Source organism: Perca flavescens, chromosome 13 (genome assembly GCF_004354835.1).
Source record: "Perca flavescens isolate YP-PL-M2 chromosome 13, PFLA_1.0, whole genome shotgun sequence".
NCBI lineage: Eukaryota > Metazoa > Chordata > Actinopteri > Perciformes > Percidae > Perca > Perca flavescens.
Window position 1 is genome coordinate 25117380 of NC_041343.1, and position 23221 is coordinate 25140600.

The following is a 23221-nucleotide window of genomic DNA, read 5'->3' on the forward strand; positions in this document are numbered from 1 at the left end:
AGACGTTGCTCTTGAATTTTTCAAATGTTTTTTTTTTGCTTTGAGCTTTGATTGATAAATGTCACTACAGGTAGGAAGTAAAATATGTATTTTTGATTTTGGGGTGAACTGTCCCTTTACGATCAGATGTACTATTTTCTGAATGTTTATTAGCATGCTGTACCTTTTTTGGGCATACATAAATAGAAATTCAAAGTTTTAGGCTGATTTTCAAGGGAACACTTGCTTCCGTGTCTAATTAAGTCTTAATTAGTCACTGAGTGCCAATCATAGTTTACCCACTTGGCACTTAATTATCGTCCACAAAAGCACAGTATGGAACTGCCTCTGAAACTTTTATTTTGAAGAGATTTTTAATAAGCAGCCACCAAGGAAGCCAGCCTATACCATCTGTCTGTGAAATGTCTGTTTCTTCAGCACACTACGTCCCGCTGACTGGTAAACCATTTCCGTTCATGTCCCAGATGACTTTCCCTTTCCAGCATATTGTGCTTACGGTTGCTCTTCCATCCATTTGTTTAAGCTAATTTAAATGAGCCACCATGCCTTGTTTGAGATAACACATCTTTTTACCAATCGTGCAGGCAGCTCATTAGTGTTAATAGAATTAGGAAAGATTGAAAATGTGATTGATTCAGAATTACATCACATTCCCATTGTCAGAGAGAAATGTTCCAGATGCAGGCCCTGATGCTTTTTTTTTTTTTTTTTTTTTGGCAGGCTCTTTGTTGACAGACTGTCTATTTTTAAACTAAATGATCGTTAATCAAAATGGTCGTCTGCTCTAACTGGAACCAAAACTTTATTCTCATTTAAAGCTGCAGCCTCATATTAATTATGCCCAGATAATATCACATGTAATAACAACCTAATTTTAAATCCATGTTATGAACAGTTCAATTTCAAAATGATAGGCCAATAGATCAACACTCGCTGGCTTTTGTTAATAATGAAAATCTCATTGAGAAAAAAAAAAAAAAACATACTAGAGGTGTGGCTCGAGGGAAAGTGATGTGGTTGGTGAGTTTGTCTTTTGGCCCAATGCATTAACACTCTTTGTCCTGAGTGAAATATCTTGACAGCAAATGGATGGATTACATTTGGCCCAGTATGAATTTTTATCAAGTGACAGCAACTTCAGAATTGCCACTTTTCTAACACTTTATGTCATCACAAGACATCCTATTAGCCTCAGCCATACTTTGAGGTAAATGCTAGCATACTGTAGAACACTAACATGCTAAATTTAACAGGCTAACAAGGTAACAATGCTAAAGAATAAGAGCGACGGTATTGTATATTTTTCTTTTTGTCAACAACTCCCATGAAAAGGCTAAAATTAGCTATTTGTTACTCCGTCTCTGTATTTTCCTACTCCCCTATCGTGACTGTGTCACTCAGCCCCAAGCCCATTCATTCCTACTGAAGATGTAAATCTTCAAAAGCAAGTCAAAAAGATATTTGTAGTTTCCACTTAAAACAGGCTCAGTAATTTCCTAAAACCGCTGAACATTGTTGTTTTTAGCTCCAAGAGTAAACAGTAAATTTGTCTGGGACAATTTTAAGCTGCACATTACTCCACATTTTGTGCTCTATATTCTTCTGCTACATGTAGCTATGTGCTGATGCCAGAGACAGCTGTAATCAATAACATGTAACATGGTAACTGTAAGCATTAGTTTAGTCTGCAATGTAGAGCTAACTACCTAAGTCTGACATGTCCTAACATGGCCATCGCACAGAACATAAACCCTTTCGATTTTGGTAACAGCATTGCCTTTTCTCTAGTGCAGGGATCTTCAACAGGGGGTCAGGGACCCTTAGGTGGTCCTCGGGGGGCGCCTCCAAATAATTATTTTTTCTTAACATGTCTTAACATGAATCCAACATATTATCAGCAAATATAAATCCCCACTGCTTACTGGCATATAGGTAAGGTAGTCACTAAGGCCATCCACAGATACAGTATAGATTCACTTTGCCACAAAAATTTTATAAAATCATGCCAACAATTAGGGGTGTGCAAAAAAATTGATTCACATTCAAATCATGATTCAAGCTCTACCGATTCAAAATCAATTCATAGAATTCCAAAAATCTATTCATATTCTTTAATTTAAAAAAACTATTAATTTTTTTTTTATTGTATGTCTAGTGCAATCATATGGGAAAAGTAACTGTATTTCCATACTGTGACTCGCTTTTTAATCGAGAATCATTTTTGAATCGAAAATCGATATTGAATCGAATTGTGACATTTTCTGAATCGTGCACCCCTACCAACAATTATTATTATTATTGCTTAGTATTCTACGCACTAACAAGGTATCTATAAAGGCGTTAGGCCGCCCACACGTTATTGTAGGCCCAGTTTAATGCCACCCTGAGACCAAAACTATTTACCCCACTAGTAGTCTCGTTTTGCCAGAACCTCCTCCACAGTGCGCTGAAGGAGGGTCTGGCTACTCCACACAGCATTTGGGGATGGGAGGAAAACGTGTGCTGGTTTAATGGCATTTCTTTTAACCAATCAGAATCGTCATGGGCGGTGCTAAACTCCGCACAGAGCCGCTGCAAAATAGTCATGCAAGAGAGAACTCCGATTGGACAGATAGTCTAACTAGCTGTCTCAATTTACCCTGCAGAGATCTGAGAAGCGGTCAACAATAGTCCTCATAAATCCACCAGGTTTAAAATTCCAACACAAAGAAAGCGGAAGGAAACGGGAAATACATGCATCCGGCGGAATTTCCTGCAGCACCGGAGCAATCCCGGAAGTGGAATGCAAAGGATATATAGACTACCCCACTAGTGACAAGGAACTGACAACAGCAATGTTGTTTCTCAGTGTGTTGTCCTGTGGTGTTAGGAGCTTTGCGTAATGGCTGTAGACAATTGGTCTTGTTCAGCAGTGCCCCAATATGAAATTAGGTCATCTGGCTTTAATAAATCAGGTAGTTTATTAATTATAGAGGAAAGTAGTACCCATAAACAGTACTCTTCTTCACCAGTTTGCTTCAGTTTCCGAAGTTTAATCTTAATCTCAAACAGTTTTACAAATAGATGTGAATTAAACACAATTTAAAGAAATAGTTGTGTCTAAAGATGAATTATGATCACAGCAGGAGATGGTTGTCTCGGTGGCAGACAGAACGGTATCATGTGGCAGGAGGAGGGGGAAGCACTCCAGAAGCATAGTTCACATCCACAGCGTTATTTTCAGTCCGAGGGAGTCAGTGATAACAAAGGAATGACTCATTTACTTGATTGTTTAATGAGCAGTTAATATGTTTAAAAAGCAGTTAATGATGTGTTCCTTCACATGTGCTGCACAGTGTTTGCATCATGAGTTTTGCCCCGAGAGCAGCTGACAACACTCTGTGACTAACGGCCCATTTTTTCTTTTTTATATTCCAGAATGTTTGATGAAAGGATTTTCACTGGTAAGAGTGTGATTTAATACTGTTTTTGTTTTCCATTTTCTCACGCATATGAGCTGTGATTTGGTTATGGATTTATTAATAAACCACTGCTGATCTTTCTCTTAATGACTTCTCATGTCACTGTCTCTAATTATAATTGAAAATTTGCCAGTCTTTCTAGACATGCAAGTTTTCTGTTTGGTACAATCGTGGCAGCAAGCTGGGAGGAGAGATGTCGTTATAGTTTACCAACCTTTTCTAGACTAAATGTTATGCCTTTATATAAAGTGTGTATATGTATATATATATATATACATACATACATACATACATACATACATACATACATACATACATACAGGCCAAAAGTTTGGACACACCTTCTCATTCAATGCGTTTCCTTTTTATTTCCATGACTATTTACATTGTAGATTCTCACTGAAGGCATCAAAACTATGAATGAACACATATGGAATTATGTACTTAACAAAAAAGTGTGAAATAACTGAAAACATGTCTTATATTTTAGATTCTTCAAAGTAGCCACCCTTTGCTTTTTTATTAGCTTTTTTGTAACGTCCGTTACATTCAAGCCATTGCCAAAGGAGTTGCTACAAAGCTAATTAAGACTATCCGCTCCACACAACTCTTTCTGTATTTCTCAGTATGGCTACGTTCAGAAGATTGTGGCATCCGGTGACTTAGAGATAATTTGATAGTTAAAGATAACTAATTCTTCTGAAGAGTCCATCATGTTTTTTTAAATTTTCCGTGTCCTCCTTGGCTACTAGCAACTGCAACGGTCTAGTAGGATAAGATGTTGAATTTACATTTTATACCCACAAGGTCAAAGGTCAACTTCACAGTGACCTTAATGTCACTGTGATCATAATGTCCTGCAAAAACACTTTTCTGGCTATTATACAACGCCATAACTCAGGAACAGAATGGGAGACATTTGACATATATATATATATTGTATTATATATATATATATATAAATATATATAATACATACATACATACATACATACATACATACATACAGTACAGGCCAAAAGTTTGCACACACCTTCTCATTCAATGAGTTTCCTTTTTATTTTCATGACTATTTACATTGTAGATTATCACTGAAGGCATCAAAACTATGAATGAACACATATGGAATTATGTACTTAACAAAAAAGTGTGAAATAACTGAAAACATGTCTTATATTTTAGATTTTTCAAAGTAGCCACCCTTTGCTTTTTTATTAATAAGGGAAACAATTCCACTAATTAACCCTGACAAAGCACACCTGTGAGGTGAAAACCATTTCAGGTGACTACCTCATGAAGCTCATTGAGAGAACACCAAAGGTTTGCAGTGCTATCAAAAAAGCAAAGGGTGGCTACTTTGAGGAATCTAAAATATAAGACTTGTTTTCAGTTATTTCACACTTTTTTGTTAAGTACATAATTCCATATGTGTTCATTCATAGTTTTGATGCCTTCAGTGATAATCTACAATGTAAATAGTCATGAAAATAAAGAAAAAAATTGAATGAGAAGGTGTGTCCAAACTTTTGGCCTGTACTGTGTGTGTGTGTGTGTGTGTGTGTGTATATATATATATATATATATATATATATATATATATATATATATATATATATATATATATATATATATATATATATATATATATATATATATATTATATCTCGCAAAAGTGAGTACACCCTCACATTTTAGTAAATATTTCATTATATCTTTTTTAACACTGAAGAAATGACACTTTGCTAGTATTAAGTTTACAGCTTGTATAACAGTGTAAATGTGCAGTCCCCTCAAGATAACTCAACATACAGCCATTAATGTCTAAACCGCTGGCAAAATTCATCATATAAGTAGCATACACTTGTGTCTATATTGCAGGATATATCCCTCAGTTTCCAGTTAATTATGTATCTGAAAGAAGTGCATTCTTTTGAGACAAAATCAGAGCTAATTTGGCTCATTGCCCAAGTGTAGCCTGCATTCTCATTCAAATGAAAAATTATCTACTTCTTTACAAAGGGAACTTTGGGTAAAATGTAATTATTTTTGGTAGGATTCTATGTGTGCTTTGGTTGGAACTTGAGCCAGGTATTTAGCTGAACAAAATTGGTCAGAATCTTTACAATTAATTACAGTAACTGGCTGGCAGAAAATGGCTCTGTCACGTCTTTATTTATATATTTACACCCCACAGATGTTCTTCGCTAATGGGACGCAGTGTTTGTTTATCTTCTGTGTCTTGTTTGTTGAAGCTGCTGGCAAGATTGCAAGAGAGGAGGGCAAGCATGACCTGGGCTCCATGCCTGAAGACGGCTTCCTTGACAATCTGAGCATCCCGCCCACCACAGCCGAGCTGGTCAGCAATCCTCACAGCAGCAGGTCAGAGCACAGCCCCCACACACATTTAGCATTACCTTGCAGACTTTTGTTTATAATGTGGAAATATGAGATAGTGGCATGGGCCAAATTATATTGCATTTAATACCAACATTATTCATAGTGTGGACTGAATTAAACAGTTTAAATACTGTTTTATGGAATTAATCATTGACAATTCTACTGTGACACTAGCTATAAAAAAGCGACAGCCCTTAATTCATATATATATATATATACACACACACACACACACACACACACATACATACATACATACACACATACACACATATATATATATATATATATATATATATATATATATATATATATATATATATATATAAATCAACTGAGGGATGCATTTTTAGAAACTTAGTGCAGGTTACCTCAAATCTAATCTGAGTAGTCATCATATAGCCTTTGGTGCTTAGTTTACTTGGTTTTTCAGATGAAAATTGAAGCCAAATCTGCACAATTTCAGATCTCTCATTAATCGTAAGTGTCTTTATACAGTAAGTAGCCGTAAGTAGCCAGTGTTGGGCCCATGAGCAATTCTGTGTCCCACCACAAAATTGCTTATGTATTTTTAATGAATCAGTTTTGTAATTTGGTAGTCACCTGAGTGTGTTTTATTTAATCTCACAGATCAGCAAGTGCATGCGTGAGTCCCTTGGCTGACTGTGAAGCAGGTATGTGCAAATAATAGCATTTCTGCATTATTAAAAAGTTTTCATAAGATTTCTTTGCCGTCTGAAGTAACAAAAGATTCAAGCCCCAAGTATCAAATTAAAAGTTTTAAAGCAATGTTAACGGTCCTTGGAAGTCTCTCAAGAAAATTTCCCATCATGTTTTACAGTCCAGTCAGTTCAAACACATTCTATTACCTACTTAAATCTGTTTAACACAGCCATAAAACACAGTGCCAAACACTGATAGGAACTCATGCAGAATAAACTGTTCAATCCCTGCAGGTCCTTCAGGAGATTGCATTCCTTTGAAAAGGATTAAAACAGAGCCTCCAGATGGGGAAATCATTCAAGTAACAGTGCCAGGTAGGTGTGCACATGCTTTGCAGCTATTAGTTTGGAAAATTGTTCACTTAAATTATAAACACAGCATCCAGAGATGTAGTTTACATAGATTATCACGAACATATCACAGGTGTGTGATACAATGCCACTAGTCCAAAATGTAAACATATAATGTCCTCTGCAAGACTTTAATATGGTGTATTAGACTTCTGCTGAGAGCCACAGTTGCAGTGGATACCCCCTCGGTGGCAGCTTGGCGTATAAGAAAGCAGGACAGAAGACGACACACTCAAAAGCATACTTGGACAGGCCACACAAATAGTTCTTTTACACTGCAGGAACCTAATGTCTCCCTTTTAGAGGCGAGTTCCTGAACCTACATTTCGGCACTGCTCAGGAGGTGGTACAAAAATTCAAGGTCCAGGTAGTCTCAGTATTTAAATGTTAATAATTATGTCTTATAATGTTAATGTTATGTCTTTCATACGTAACGTTTTAATTCTCCTGGACTTGGCGTTACAACAGTCTGAACTCTTCAGGCCTCCGCTCTAACTAGCTTGGTTTGAGGGCGTGCCACACTAGCAGCTAGACGAGCATTCTTACGTGAGTTACAAAGTGACGCAAAATGACGCACGTTTGTCACGGAAGTAAAGGCTGGACTACAATAGAGCTGTTTGGAGCAGTTTGTGATCAGTGTTTTCTGTTGGAGATGGTAACACCCTTCGGGGTGGACTTTGGCCTTTTCACTTTGTAAACCTATTACGTGCACAAAATATATATAACACAATACAGGAAAGGGCAAAAGCCAAAAAGCATAATATGAGCATGTTAACCATTTTACTACTGCGTCTGCTGCAACCAGAACCAAAACGTTTTAAAAGAACGATCAATCCTACTTGTTGGCCCAACGATGATGTCCAAGCGCTCATCGGTGTTTGAGGAGAGGCTGACGATCAGTTGAGCTCTCTGTTTTTTTAAGTTGATGGCGTATATCTTAAAACATAGTGGATACGCAAGCAGAACCCAGAACCAAAAGCCTTACCGGTTCTTACAAAGTTCAGGTTATGGGTAAGCTCCAGCTTACGGGTCGTTAAGTTCCCATGCTGTTGGAGCTTGGTGCCAGGTTTATGGTTACGGAACATTATGTTATTGCTTTTACAAGATTAAAAACTTCAAAGGTGAGGACTAACTGATTGTTTTGGCAAATGTCCGTCAGGTAAACTTCCCCAATATCCTTCCTGAAATTTTACAATGGGATACGTTGTACTTCTTTTATGTTTTATCCTTCATGTAGTCGACGAAACAGGCCAACACGGGACTGGTTCTGGGTTTGTGTAAAACCTGTGTCGTAATTGCAAGCTAAAACCAGCAATACAGGAAATATCAAAATGTCACTGGAAATATCAGCAACCAGATATTTCCTGTTTATAGTGAAAAAGTTTGTTTTCCCCAGATGCTGGTACAAGTGGGGAGGAGCCCAGCGAGTCTGTGGCCGAGCCGGTTGCTGCTGCAGCGTGTCCAGCCACAGCCTCGCCCTCTGCTCCCTCTGCTCCGTCTGCTCCTTCTGCTCCTTCTGCTCCCCATCACCAAATGGAAAACCACGCAGGTAACCTCAGCCCCGTCAGCCCCCACCTCCATTTCATCTACCTCCTTCTCACCGCAGCCCCTGGAATGACAGCTCCACCCACAGCCCTTACAGCCACCGTGGTGCCACCTGGCACCCACCACTGCCACCCCACACTCTTGGCTGTTTTTTTTTAGGGAGCTAAAAAAAAAGAAGCTGCCACACGTATGAAAACACTTTTCTCAGATACCTTTTTCTTCCACTCTCCCACTTCCCCATGACCAAACCTCTCCAGCCACTAGTAGTTACAACCCCAACCTTAAGAATCCCTACTCCCCGACTCTTGGCCTACTGTAGCTTGTCTCTTCTCCCAGTCTTACAAATACTAGCTCTCATCTGTGAAAGGCACCATGTATCAGCTGCAGCTGTTTGACTCACTCTGACTTAAACTTTGAGTCTCTGAGTCACCTTTGTCATTATGTCAGTTTTGTAAACTGAAACTTTTACCTTTTGGTCATTTCTGCCCTTTAAGTTAAGACACATTGTGCATATTTCCAGATTTTGAGTTACATTATCCTGTAGTCCTTCTGCCCAGTATAATTAGAGATAGTTAATGTATTTCTATTAGAGAAACAAAACTGCTCCTTAAAGATCCTTTCTATTCTCCCTGCCCTACCTCTATCTAACATGGAACTGTTCGTCTTTAAAACAAAAGTCACTAGAGTAAGGTCAACAAGACATTTGAGTAGACTACTCGCTTTTTCTCAACCGCACCGGCCTCATTTATCAAGCGTTATTAAACATGGTTTGCAGTGATTTATTTTTTCATTTTTCACCGTAAAGGATTGGTTCACCCAAATTACAAACATATTGTCTTTGCTATTTCTACTGGTATCTAGCCAAGCAGATACTTTGGGTTTTATTTGTCTTAAGTTTTGAGATACAGCGTCTGTCACTGAGATTACTGTCAATGCTGTAGAATTTTGGTTGCACCACAACCAAAATTCTATTCAACTTCATTATATTGGGGTGGCTGCAGAAATCTTTGCTCTGATGTTTGGTGAACTGCCCCTTTTAAGGTGTAATTTGCAAAACATGCATTCAATAACGGTGAAAGGATGGCAGCGTATAAGTCATTGGGTCGATATTTCACAAGTATGTGTATAAAACTCCTAAATAGAAAATGAGTTCAGCACAAAAATCCCTGCACTATCAATGAAAATGCAAATGTCAAAAGTGACTTTTATGTGTTTTTTTGTATAAACCTAAATTAACATATAAATGAGGCAGTTTGATTGCAGTGCTATAACAATGCTACAGAGAATGAATAGTCTACTCAATGTGATCTTGAGCCTTAGGCATTCAATGCTTTCAGGAGGCGTTTTGTTTTCTTTTGTTGATTTGATTGTGCTTTGTTTAAGTTTTCTTTTCTTTCACAAATGACCACTAAAGGAGAGAAAACGAAGGTAAGTGCAGCAAATGTCACATTTAGAATGATTTGCTGTTATATGCGCCTTTTATTTAAGTATTCATTTGTTGCTGTTTTGCATTATGTAGTCAAGTAAAATAGATGTGGGATTTTTTCCTAGATTTGCATACAGTACTAGAGGTTTCACACAGAAGAACTCCTTCCGTCATACTTCTGCAGTGTTGTTGTTGTCGCTGTGGACTGACCAACTATCTAAAGCCCCTTTTCCGCCGCAGGAACTTTACCCAGGAATTTACATGCAAGCTTTTGCGTTGCATTTTGACCCCAGGGACCAGGGTCTAGATTAAGTTCCAGGGACATTTTCCAGGGACATTTTACACCCCAAAAAGTACCTTTACACGTACATGGTTATTTTGAAAAACGGGAGACATTTCCCTGAGTTTGCGCCCTTCGTTTACACGCAAACGGAAAATTCGCCTCTGAAAACAATTCTTTCTAAAAAAAACTTCGGCCAGAGTGGAGATTTAGAAAAACTTTGTTTGCACGTTTGCGTGTAAACTGAGACAAACGGAGGTTTAGGCAGCCGAGGAAGTGAGGAAGTGAAGAGAGAGGAAGTGATTTGTTGCTGTTGTTGCTATTTTCGGGATTCTGATTGGCTAACGTGGGCTTGAGCTTCTCGTTACACTACCACCTACAGGTTTGGCGTGCTCTTGACAGCATATATACACGGGTACGTGTAAACGAACACTTTGCTGAAAACTGACAGCTGTGCACGATGTTATTTTTGAAAACGGAGAGGTTGAAATGTCCGTTTATGAAAATAGCCGGCCACGTGTAAACGTAGCATCTGAAAGTACAAGGACTTTCGGGGTGGGGTTTGCAGGGATGACCGTCACTGATTGGTCAAACACACACAAGTGCATCAACTCATGTAGGCTTCATTCATAAACAAGGAAATGTACTCTCATATTGATTTAGGACATACATTTCTCTTTGTTTGATAACATTAAAAGTAAGTAGTAAGTAGTAGGCTTTGCTGTCGGATTCCCAAATTATTTTAAATTCTACTTAATATAATGGATAAAATGTTAGGATGTGTGCAACAATAAACCGTTTAAATAAACTTTATAGTATTACAAATAATTGGGTAAACATGAATCATCATTTCCTATTTTGTTAACAGTAAAATAACTAACTATATACAAATAGACATAAACTTTTAATAAACAGTTTTCACAAATGTAATCATTAAGGCGCTTACACGTGATCCGCAGTAAAACTGCTCTGCTCTGGCCGTTCCATTGTTTTCCTTTGGGGAGAGCGGTGCCGCACAATTAGTGCAACGCTGCCTCTGGCGCCGTGCACCGCTCAGAATTGCCGCCAAGGATTGTGCTTAAAGTTTACATTATTTCAATTTTGACCTTGTTGTCGTTGACCTTTTTCAAGGCACAACCAATTCCAGAACGTATACCTGCGCTGGGCTTCGCCTCTCTGCTCTGTGCCCTACCTCGCGGTTTTGCCGCGGATCATGTGTAGGCGGCTTTACTGCAAAAAAAACGCTTGGGAATGCTTTAGTCAAAGTATGACCAAACTCCACTTGCTACACTGTTGATTCACACTGAATCTTGTGCAGTAAAGTCAATTAAAATGTTTTTTTTTTTTTTGAGCTCAGTTAACAGTGAACCATTAAGATATTAAAACCTTTAGTTTTGTCTTTAACCTGGATAATACATCATATATTTGATTTCTTCTTTCTTGTCCTCCTCATGTTTTTCTTTCATCTTGCAGCTGAAGCTGTGTCACCCAGCACGGCCTCCCAGAGCATCAGAAGATCCTCTGAAGGTACTCAAATATTATCTTGTTGGAGAAGCAGACTGGAATTAAATAAAAAAGCTACAGACCTTTCAAAATATGTTCCCGCAGCTCTGGACCTTTGACCCTGAAAGGCCCCTTCACAACTCCCCCCTACAGATACTCCAAAGATAGCACTAACTAACTAAACAATATGAATGCTATGTTCATAATTTTTGTAATTTTTTTTTTCCTTCAACATTCTTGCTTGGACTGCAATTTTGAACTTGTATTCATGGCAAAACTTATATTATATGCATTTACTTTAGGTGCAGCAAAGGCTTTTAGTCACAGTCACCTCAAAAAATATTTTGTTTTTTTAGCCCCATTTTTGCACCTTTACCATTCTTCTTTCCATTGTCCATTTGTTATGGTCTCCGGTGATTAATACACCACACAGTCTGTTTTTAATTACCAGGTCAGTGTAGGGCAGGTGGAATTTATCAAAGTTGTCAAGGGGAGAAGTAGTAATGTTCACAGGTGGCACTAACCGAGCTGGCCTCATGTAATAATTCTCTTTTAATGCTGTTGGTGTAAATGTTTTTCATATTTTTGACTCATTTAGCAGGGAGTTTGGTGGAGGACATTGGTGAAATGATTCTTCAGCTTCGGAGACAAGTGGAGAGCCTTTTCGACATTAAGTACGGTAAGCTACATGTAGTGGCGGAACTTAACCCTCATTCATACAAGGGTAGGAAGTTATGTCAGGCCATTTAATTTTGCAGTAAGGCTTTAATCTCCTCCTTCATGTACACACCCTTTACCCGTGTACAGCAAGTGAAAAGTCAAGCTTTTATAGTCTATTCAAATATTAATATTGTAACATTTTAGTTCTTTAAATTATTTAACACATCAGAATTAGTCTAGTCAAATTAGAGGGGATGAAAAAGATGAATCGCAATTTCATGTCAGAGGAGTTTAAGCAAAGGGGTACCAACCGAGCATTGGTATTATGGAGCAGTTTGTAGTGTTTTAGTTACTGTATGTAGGAAACAGTTGATCAACAACATCATACTACTGTAACTGTGAGCAGGAGAGCCTCAAAACTATAGCCTTTCCAACCAAGTAGTTAGAGGAATGTAGTTATAGGAAAAGTCCACTTCTAAGCAGTTCTACTAACTAGCCTACTCTCCCCCAAAACCGTTTTTTCCATTTGCATTTGCACTGGCCAAGTGGCCATAGGAACTGGTAGGAGGGGTAAGGGAGTGACGCAAGCACGGCAACGGTCTTTATAGCGTTAAAATCAAAAAACAAATACACCAAAAAAAGTATTAACTAAATACTAAATCTAATGTATATAGCATATTTTTCATAATTTAATAATTGTCATAAAGTCTCCTGAAGCAGACTGATCTCATGAATTGGCGTATGTATGTCAAGCCAATTTGTATTCCGTTTTTGCGTGTTATCAAGACGCATAATCGCATTTTTGCGTGTATATCTACGCAAATTGGCCACCATTGACCTACATTGCGAGTCAGTTTCCGCCGTAGCGAGTAGTATAAAGGAATGGCTGGGGTGGCGGATGGGTAAAACACAGGACTTTCACCTGGGAGAGCCGGGTTCGTGTCCCGCAGGCGGTGATTTTTCAGCTGGTTTTTTTTTTTTTTTTTTTCCCCATACTTTGTTTAATCCCAAATTGGTCCAGTCGGAACACGAGAAAAAAAGGGTTCTAGGAATTTTATGTTCTAGGAACTGCAAAAATCACTCCGGTCGGAAAGCGGCTTATGTGACAGCCAAATAGCTCAAAAATAATTTGCTTGTTAAGACAGTACTTGTGTAGCAAACTAGCAACCAGTGAGCTTTTATCTCCTCTTCCTCAGCTGACGCTCTGGGCCTGCCTGAACCAGCCAAGGTGCCCTACTCCAAGTTCCAGATGTACCCAGATGATCTGTACGTCACTGGGCTGCCAGAGGGAATCTCCCTCCGAAGACCCAACTGTTTTGGAGCGGCCAAGCTGCGCAAGATCTTAGCTGCTAGCAGTCAGATTCAGTTTGTCATCAAAAGGTGAGCGCAGTTGCGCCCGGATAGCTCAGTTGGTGGAGTGGCTGACCAGTTTTGTAGTATACTGTATATCACTTCAGGTGCAAATGACATCCTTTATCCTTTATTAACACTACTTTATTATTATCCACTACCTTCGTATTAATCGTCAAACAAGGTTTTAGACAAGGAATTGACAATTTAATTTAGGGATTCGCTCGCTACTTTGTAACTATTGTAAATAATCTTTTTGTTTGTCTCCAGGCCTGAGCTGTTAACTGAGCAAGTAAAACAAGAGATGCCTTCCATGCCCATCTGTGATTCAGGTATGTCCGCCTTATACTTGCGTTATGTTTGACTTGTATAAATTATGTATTTAAAGGTGCTGTTGGGTGACGTCACTTCTTGTTGACGTTCAAAGTATTGTCAAACTAAACGGAGGCTATCTTGCCCCTCCCTCCTCCTCATCCCGCCCCCTCCCTTCCGCGCACTAACCCCCAACCCCCACCCCCAAATCCTTCTTGTCGGTTATTGGCTGGAACACTGTTATGTTTGGTGGTGCAGGTTGGCACAGTTTGTTTTTGTTGCCGTTTGTGGAGCCTGGGCTGTCTTCAGAGACCGCGTTTTTTTACAGTGTGTTCAGGGGACAGGCAGCTAGCAGATAGTGAGGAGATGTTTGCTTTATGTGACAAAAAATGTTGTAGCCTAAAGAACGCGTGACATCGCTTAAAGGTGCCCTGCCATACAAAACCATTTCTACTTGCATTTTTTTGAAATATGTTAGGTCCATATGTGTTTGTGTTATGTTGTGAATGTGAAAATGAACTGCTACCTCCTCTGTCAGCTCTAGCCACTGAAAAGAAATAAGCGGAGAAATCAGGCCAATGACAAAAGCTGGTCAGTCTGGCATCATATTGCCTGAGCTCATTACTATTCATTGGCTCGCCCAGTTGGGCTGAGTAAAGGATTCTGACAGCCAGGCTCTCATTGGCTAACTGTTAGCCAATCAGATTCAAACAGCTTAGCTTGTTGAATATTAATGAGAACTGGCAGAAATCGAGCTGAGTCTTACTGTAGGCTTTCTATACCACGCTAGAATGGCTTGAAACAAGCTGACCAAGGCATTTCTTCCACAAAAAATGGTACAGAGTCCATGGTAGAACTTTACCACAAAGTAATGAAATACGTGTGGCAGGGCACCTTTAAATGTAAATAACTGAAAAATAATCATCATCCTTTTTTGCCCATTTTCGGCAAGTTAGAAAGGCTTTGTTAAGTTGTTTAGTTTAAATTCAGGCCGAGATACACTCAGGTTTTGTTCAGAGGATAGTGCACAAATATACCACAACAACAAATCCAGGGTATTCCTTCACCCTGTGCAATAATGAGTAATTAACTTTAAAGCCCCGGTGAAAAAATAAAGCCACTTTGTATGTATATGTAGTTATTTATTTACGTTTATTATATTGCCTTCATTCATCATTTAGATCATGCAAATTTTTGCAGTAGCAGCCACACTGAAGTGTTTTTTTCTGCATGCAAGATTGCACAATGCTTGCAGTTGCTTGCTCTTTTTGAATTTTTTTGGAGAGGTCAAAAAGCTGTGCATTTCTTCTTAATCCATAACATTTACCCCTTCTGCAAACAAGCAGTCATTTTTAATTTTTCTACTGTACATGCAGTATACATTTTAAAAAGATGTTGCCATTCCACATATTATAATATTGAAAGCGCTGAAGATAAAGTAGTATCTTAGCAGACAGCAGCTGTGTGCAGAATATTCCACCATCTGGAAAGCTCATAATGCACATTTAAGATGCTGTTTGCTCTGTCCTCTGCATGCGTGAAATTATGAGGTTAAATCCAGTTCATGCGCTATTTTTAAAACAGCTCTTCTAAAGGAAAAAAGAAAGTTGTTGCAAGGATTTCCTGCAGCTATCTCTACCTTTTTATTTGTGACAAAGCTCAGCTTCTGGAACAAGGAACAGCTCTTAATGTTTGTTGTTTTCAGTAAATCTTAAGAGGCGACAAAAACAAAAGTTTAACCTTTTTAAATGTTTTTTTCCAAAGAGCTGGACGCCAAGGATGCAACACCAGTAACAGAGGATACTGCAGCTATATCTAAGAGACCTGGATTCTCAGGTACGTTCGGGTTAGATTTGATGTTGTATATTAATTAAACATTGGCCGATGGGTTCTGATGTTTATGATCCCCACTTTAAAAACTCAACAGTGTGAAAGATTGAATAACTACAGCAGACTCTAAAGAAATGCAGCTTGTTGGAATGGAAATTTGAAAAAGATTACATTTCAAAAGTGTCTTCTGTCTCCAGAGTGCCTGGAGTCCAAACTGTCCAGGATCGACCTGGCCAACACGCTGCGAGAGCAGGTCCAAGATCTGTTCAACAGGAAGTATGGGGAGGCATTGGGCATCAAGTACCCCGTCCAAGTGCCTTACAAGAGGATTAAGAACAACCCGGACTCGGTCATCATCGAGGGCCTTCCCCCCGGCATCCCCTTCAGGAAGCCCTGCACCTTCGGCTCCCAGAACCTGGAGAGAATCCTGGCGGTCGCTGACAAAATCAGTTTTACCATCACCAGGTGGGAATCCGCTAGGGCTGTGTATTGGCAAGAATCAGGCGATACGATACATGGATCACGATTCAATATATTGCAATATATTTCGATACTGTGCGTAAGGCGATATCTTGGGATTTTTTTTTAAGTGTAATTTTAGAAAAACTAATATTTAAAAAAAGACATGATGTTCATAAAAGTCAAAGAAGTTTACTTTACAGTCCCTCCAGGAAAACACAATTATGCGATCGCATAATTCAATGCATAATCAGCCAAAGTCCGCATATTTACGCGGGGGCCGCATTTTTTCAAATACGCTGCACTTTCGCCGCATAAATTGCCTCGTCGCAAAATATGCGGGGCTTGCATGATTTCATAATACCCACATTTTCGTTGCAAAAAAATCACATATATCTTAGCAGAAAGTTGAAAAATGTTGCATTTACTTCACACAAGAGCAGCCATTTTACCCTGTTGCCATGGGAACGTTATGAAGTGACGTAATTACGCGACGTGAACATCATCGAAAAGCAGGGTGTTGGGGGAATCACTTTTTTTTCTCTTCTTCATCAAACCGCAATTTTTGCAAGTTCCCGCAGTTCTTGCAAGTTCCCGCAATTTCATTGCATAAAATTGCATAAAAATCCCGCATATTCCATCGCGTTTTTTTAAGAAAACATGCCGCATAATCAAGGATTTTTGTCCACAACAATCACAAAAAAACTCATTTTTCTGGAAGGACTGACTTTAGGTAAACAACTGAGTACACAGAAAATCAAACACCAGTTTGGGATTGTGGTTCACAGGTTCGTAGTGAGCAAATATTTATATGCTAAAATAGGCTAAAGTTCAGCCATACTGTAGCTACATTTTTAGCTTCTAGCAAAAAGTCAGGCACTGTTAGGCAAGGACACTAGTGGTGCGTCTCAGCATAGCCATCTAGCAGTAGAGGGTTTGAACACAACATAAACGTGAACATTTTTGCACGTAAAAAAAAACAAAAACAATATTGCCTTTTTGAAAATCGATACAGTATTGCAAAATAAAATATTGCAATACTCAAGTGTATCGAATTTTTCTTATACCCCTAGAATCCGCTCATCACTTAAACACCAGTTACTCATGCTCTGTCTCTCCCAGTAAACCTGTGTTTAATTGGTCCAAATAATACCCCTCGGCTGTGATATTGTGGCCCGTCATGATAATACTATTGCTTGATGAACACATAATTAAATGACATATTACACAGTCTTCTTTGTTAGTTACAAAAGGCTTTTGATACTGTTCAACACACCTTTCATGAGTTGAAATTGATTATGAATCCTGACAAAGCAAAAAAAAAAAGGCCTCAGAACCTTTCATCTATTATTACATTTTAGGGCATCGTGGTCAAGTCTGTATCTTCATATAAATACCTTAAAAGGGCTTTTAGGGACTCTTAAAGTGTTTTCTAAAATAGATTGAATGAGTTGGAGGCTGTAGATGCTTTGACTGAGCTATATTTTCCCCTATGTGATGTAGGATATGAGGACCAGTGTCTTATTTTTGGTATACTCATGCTGCGATCTGAAATGTTATTGCCTGTAACTGTTATATGTTGTATGTCTGAAACTTAGTTTAATGTGCTGCTGCTGTATTGGCCAGGACACTCTTGTAGAGGAGATTTTTAATCTCAATGAGGCTTTTCCTGGTTAAATACAATACATTTTAAAATTTAAAATCAAATAAATACTACTACTCCAGGAGAGCCTTCAAGTTTAAATTATAACAAAATATTTGAAAGCATCTGTTCAACCTTTAACATGACTCCAGGATGACCTGCTCATATCACTTTGTTCTTTGCAGACCTTTTCAAGGACTCATTCCTAAACCAGGTAAGAGCAGAATTTGGTTTTTACCACATACAGTATAATCAAATAACCCTGATGTAGCACATAAAACTGTGTCATGTGATATTTATAATAAAATTGAATTCACCATTTTTATCAGCACCTCGACGCGTCACTTTACTAAAGAAGGCCTACGCCTCAATAAGTGGTGAGTAAACTTTTCTTTCTTTTTATGGCAGACACTTTCCTGTTGCTCAGGAACTTTATTTTAAAAAGTTGTCAGTAACTTAAGTTCTTTTCACCTGACAGATGATGACGATATTAACCGCATGGGGGAGAAAGTAGTCCTTCGAGAGCAAGTCAAGGAACTGTTTAACAAAAAATACGGTAACTAGACTTCTTGTGTGACATATCAACTTGAGTTTTTGTTTGAGTTGAATTTGAGCAGCTTCCATTACGTTTTTAAAGACCAGGAACAATGGGCCTTATGCAAGAAGCACTTGTACAAACAGTGGCACAATATATGGGCTGTCAATGAGTATTATGAATTCAAATATATTTGAATTGTATAAACAAAACAAAAAAGACATTTAAATATAAAAATTAATTTTTGATTATGGGTGGGGGGGGAGGGAATTATTTTGTAATGTGTAGTCATATAGATATTTTAAAAATGTGTTTTTGTGAAGGAATATTTGGGAATCAATTTTGACAGCCCTACCTGATATGTGTGAATGTTGCTGTATGTTTGCATTCGAGTAGTAGTGTCATTGTCCTTCTGGATTCATTTACATGTGATTAATAGCTCCTGTTAGCTTCCCTGAATCACTTAAATGAACAATAATTTGCTCCAGACTAAATATGTGTATCACATTATAAAAAAAAAAAAAAAAAAAAAAAAAAACAGGCCTGGTATCAGAACCAAAATGCACATTGTTTTTAAAGCTGCACAGATTGTCATTAGAATAATTACCTTATATATTCACCTCATTATTTTTCCTCAGGCTGTTCTCTTTCCCACAATAATAAGTAAAAGTAAAAAGAAACATGTATAGTTCATATTTATTTTTTAGTACAACTGTCAGGAAAAACAACCACCTTTTTGTCCTTGTGTTAGCAGCTCTTTGCAGGTGATCAAAAAGCTTAATATCTGTCTCGCTGTGTGTTTTTGATCATATGGCGTGTTGTGTGTTCAGGTGAGGCTCTGGGCTTAGACCGCTCCGTCGTGGTCCCGTACAAGCTAATCCGTGGCAGTCCAGAGTCTGTCGAAGTTAGTGGCCTTCCAGACGATATCCCCTTCCGAAACCCCAACACCTACGACATTGTGTGCCTGGAGAAAATCCTTCAAGCCACAGATAGAATAACATTCAACATCAAGAGCCAGCTACAGTGAGTGTTGAGACACCTGAATATTCAGCAGCCTGTTCGCTGTCACCACGTTGTATATTTCAGTGGGAATTTAGGGCTTTTGCTTCTTGGTAGTTAAGCTTATTATGGTTTATTTATGCTTTGGATTTAAATCCAGCCTCTGCGATGTCAAAGAATAAATCTTCCGCAGCAGCAAATGTAAATAATAATATCAAATAGTGAACAGTATGTTGACGTTGAAGCAGTTAAGCCATGATGAAAGAATGGAGGCAAAGACCGTTATCATGCACACTTTCAGGTATGAAATAAGTTTTTATTTTTGCTCTGTCATGAAATTGCCTGGCTTTTTCTCTCTCACACAGACCGTTTGCAGAAATCTGTAGCCAAGCTTGTAACACAGGTAGGTGTTTCAGTTCCTTGTGTTACTAAGTAAGTAGTAGTAGTAGTAAGTAATCTCTGTGCTTAAAAGCCACATGGAAGTAAACGCCACTGTGTCTCCAGTAGGGACAGACGCCTCCACCAATCGACGAAAGCGCAAAAGAGTCCAGGAGAGCAACCGAGTGCCTGCCTCGTCCGACCTGGGCATATCAACCAATCAGATTCCAGTGATGGTAAGTTTGAAAAGCAGGAGGGCATCTGTTACTTACCAAGAGAAACGAGAAACTAATCATCGATAGAACATAGGAGTGTGACGAGATCTCGTTGTACGAGATCTCGCGAGATTAAAACGTGACGAGATTTTTCGTCGAGGTGAAAAGTTGTCTCGTGAGGCGATGTGATGTCAGTGTGATGGAGCGTGAAATTACTATTGAAGATCCCCCTGCCATTTTTAAATCATTTGTGTGGCAACATTTTGGTTTTCCTGTGGAAATAATAAACGGCGAAAGAGTGACAGACAAGACGAACGCAATATGTAAACATTGTAAGAAAAAAATGCGGTATACCGCGGCTAACACGAGCACTATGCAAAAACACTTACAACACCACCACAGCTCTCTACTAACTAGTAGCATTTTTTTCTTACAATGTTTACATATTGTGTTCGTCTTGCCCGTCACTCTTTCGCCATTTATTATTTCCGCAGGAAAACCAAAATGTTGCCACACAAATGATTTAAAAGTGGCAGGGGGATCTTCAATAGTAATTCCACGCTCCATCGACGAGAAATCTCGTCTCGTTCTTGTGAACCAAATCTCGTGATGTGTCTCGTCTCGTGGAGTAAGCGTCTCGTCACACCCCTAATAGAACATGATGATTGATAGGTGTTTTATATGGTAAATCTATTCTGCTAAATTTTACCTGTTGGCTTAAAACATAGCATGCAGTGTTTAGGCGAACAATCCTGACATGGTCTTGTTTGTTTAAGGATAAGTCTGGTGACATTCTATATTTGTATTATTGTCAACATAACAATGATTGCGATATATATAGCATTTCACAAATAAAGGCTTCTAAACCAAATACAACACAACCGGACATGTTCCAACTGTAATGTGACAATTGGGGAGAAATTAACAACATAGGCAGCCAAGATTACACCTTTCCATGGCGTTAGCAAGCAGCTACTTGTAGTTAGCAGGGATTGTAATGGAATATAGCAGCTCTTTCTAAGTCAAAAATCACAAATTAAGTCTTTTAAACGAAATACTACACAACCAGACATGTTTTAGTCGTAATGTGACCCGGAATTGGGGAGAAATTAACAACATTGACAGCCAAGATTACAGGTTTGGCTGACTGAGCATGTAGCTACATGTGAGAATGTAAACACTGCAGTAACGAAATGTAAAAACGCTGCAGTAGCGGTAGCCTGCCTGGAGCAGATGGCCAATCCGCCGGCTCGGTGTGATGTGACACGTAAGCCAAGAGTAGAAAAAAAAAACATCGATAGGTCCCATTTAAGATGTGTACCTTCAGTAGGAACCAATGGGCCTGGGGCTGAGTGCTACAGACAGGGTAGGGAAGTCAGACAGCGATGCCAGACGGACTAACACATTGTTGGTTTTGGTCTGTTCAGGGCATTTGTTGAAAAAAAGGAAACTATGTAATAACTCCTGGCTTATCCTCTAACAGTTGACTGATGCTGTCCTCAAAATGTGGAATAAAATCCTGCTTGAAACGGATATTTAATTTCACTCCTTAGTGCCAAATCTCTGTAGCAACACATGCCATGTGTTGAACTGTAACTACTGAAACCGCACATTAAAACTGTGTTTTGTGGCAAGGTGAACTACCTCTTTGTACTCATGAAAGCATTTTCTACACCATTACGACTGACTTTCCTCTATCATTGTGTGTGTGTGTGTGTGTGTGTGTGTGTGTGTGTGTGTGTGTGTGTGTGTGTGTGTGTGTGTGTGTGTGTGTGTGTGTGTGTGTGTGTGTGCCTGCAGCAGTGGCCCATGTACATGGTGGACTACAGCGGAGTGAATGTGCAGGTTCCCGGGAAAGTCAATTACTGAAGGACAAACCTGGACTGCAGCAAAGGGATAAAAGGAGGAGCGTGTCAAAGTGATATTCATGACTCTTCCACATGCGACACTAACACTTTGTCAGAGTGCTCAGACTAAACAATCTCTCCAGACTGACTACAGAGAGTTGAAGATTTGACTTTGTGAATGGCGTCCTGAGTGTTGAGGAACAACAGAATGTATGTGCATCAAAATGTTGCAGGGCAAAAGCTTGGCTTGTTTTCTGTCTCCCGCCTCCACACTGTGCCGGCAGTCAGTTTTTGTTTTTCCTTCTAAAGCTGATCATAAAGTATCATCAAGTAATATAGTTTTTTTTTTTTTTTTTTTTACATAGCTAAAGACATTATGAAAGTCATATTTGCCCTTGCATATACAAAGTGTCCATCCACTGAGTCATGTTGTATCCAGCATTTGGTTTGCAAAAAAATGTCTTTGATAACGGATCTGGTTCCATAATATTCAGATATTTGTACTTTTTATTTATTATATTTATTGAAATATAACATTATGTGCAGGGATGTAAAATACATTATTCTGTTATACAGTTTCTTGAGGAACTATCACAGTAATACAGATGCTACTAGTAACTACAGGTAACCGCTGAAATCAAGTTAAACGGCAGCAATGAAGTGTCTTAATTGGGTGTTGTGGCGACCACAAGCCATCAGAAATTAAAGGAGATAAAATGGACTTAAAGTTTGCCCGATAGGTAGAACCTCTGCTCGCACAGCAGCAGGAAGCACCTGCAGTAAATACAAGACCTTCAGTACAAAGCCTTTTTGTGTTTGCACCACATTAACAATATGTAAAATATCTCATTAAAAGTCAGCTTGAATGTATCATGTAAAGGAAAGAATGGTATGTTATTCTGCGATGACCGTCTCTGGACTAACGATATTTAATATGCTGTACCTTAACGCCAATTAGGCCTTTGAAATAAAATGTGTTGCCTTGCACTTTCAATTTGTTGGAGTTTATTTTTGATGTGCAGTAACTGTACAGTCTGATCTACAGAAGGCCATCTTCACCTCCAAGTGTAATGTTCGGGAATATCCAAGTTTTTTGGGTTTTTTTTGTGGGTTTTTTCGAAAATATGAAGAATAAGCTCTGTAACAAAGACAAAGGTAATATTACTGATCAGTCACACTGAAAGATGTATGTATATATTTACTGAACTAATTAATTCTGGGCAAATTATTGTTCTGTACTTTTAAAAGTGTGTCACATTTCCTTCACATCATACCTTTTTAGTGAAGAAATGACTAATTGGGTGCTCTG

The 23221-nt window shown here is 38.7% G+C and overlaps 1 protein-coding gene across 3 annotated transcripts in view; it reads left to right on the forward strand.

Moving 5' to 3' along the window:
* Nucleotides 1–22906, forward strand: part of gtf2ird1 (GTF2I repeat domain containing 1) — a 48848-nt gene extending 25942 nt beyond the window's left edge. For 2 of the 3 annotated variants that reach the window (XM_028595009.1, XM_028595011.1), the window contains exons 10-27: nt 3418–3443; nt 5714–5840; nt 6489–6532; nt 6815–6895; nt 8328–8480; nt 11656–11709; nt 12284–12364; nt 13542–13725; nt 13966–14027; nt 15772–15843; nt 16035–16302; nt 18124–18152; nt 18268–18315; nt 18417–18494; nt 19304–19496; nt 19838–19875; nt 19977–20086; nt 21866–22906. In XM_028595009.1, coding sequence (XP_028450810.1) covers nt 3418–3443; nt 5714–5840; nt 6489–6532; nt 6815–6895; nt 8328–8480; nt 11656–11709; nt 12284–12364; nt 13542–13725; nt 13966–14027; nt 15772–15843; nt 16035–16302; nt 18124–18152; nt 18268–18315; nt 18417–18494; nt 19304–19496; nt 19838–19875; nt 19977–20086; nt 21866–21934 — 1717 coding nt within the window. In that variant the 3' untranslated portion in view covers nt 21935–22906. The remainder of the gene's footprint in view (nt 1–3417; nt 3444–5713; nt 5841–6488; nt 6533–6814; nt 6896–8327; nt 8481–11655; nt 11710–12283; nt 12365–13541; nt 13726–13965; nt 14028–15771; nt 15844–16034; nt 16303–18123; nt 18153–18267; nt 18316–18416; nt 18495–19303; nt 19497–19837; nt 19876–19976; nt 20087–21865) is intronic. The other variant, XM_028595010.1, reaches the window with a different exon arrangement.
* The last annotated feature ends 315 nt before the right edge of the window (nt 22907–23221 follow it).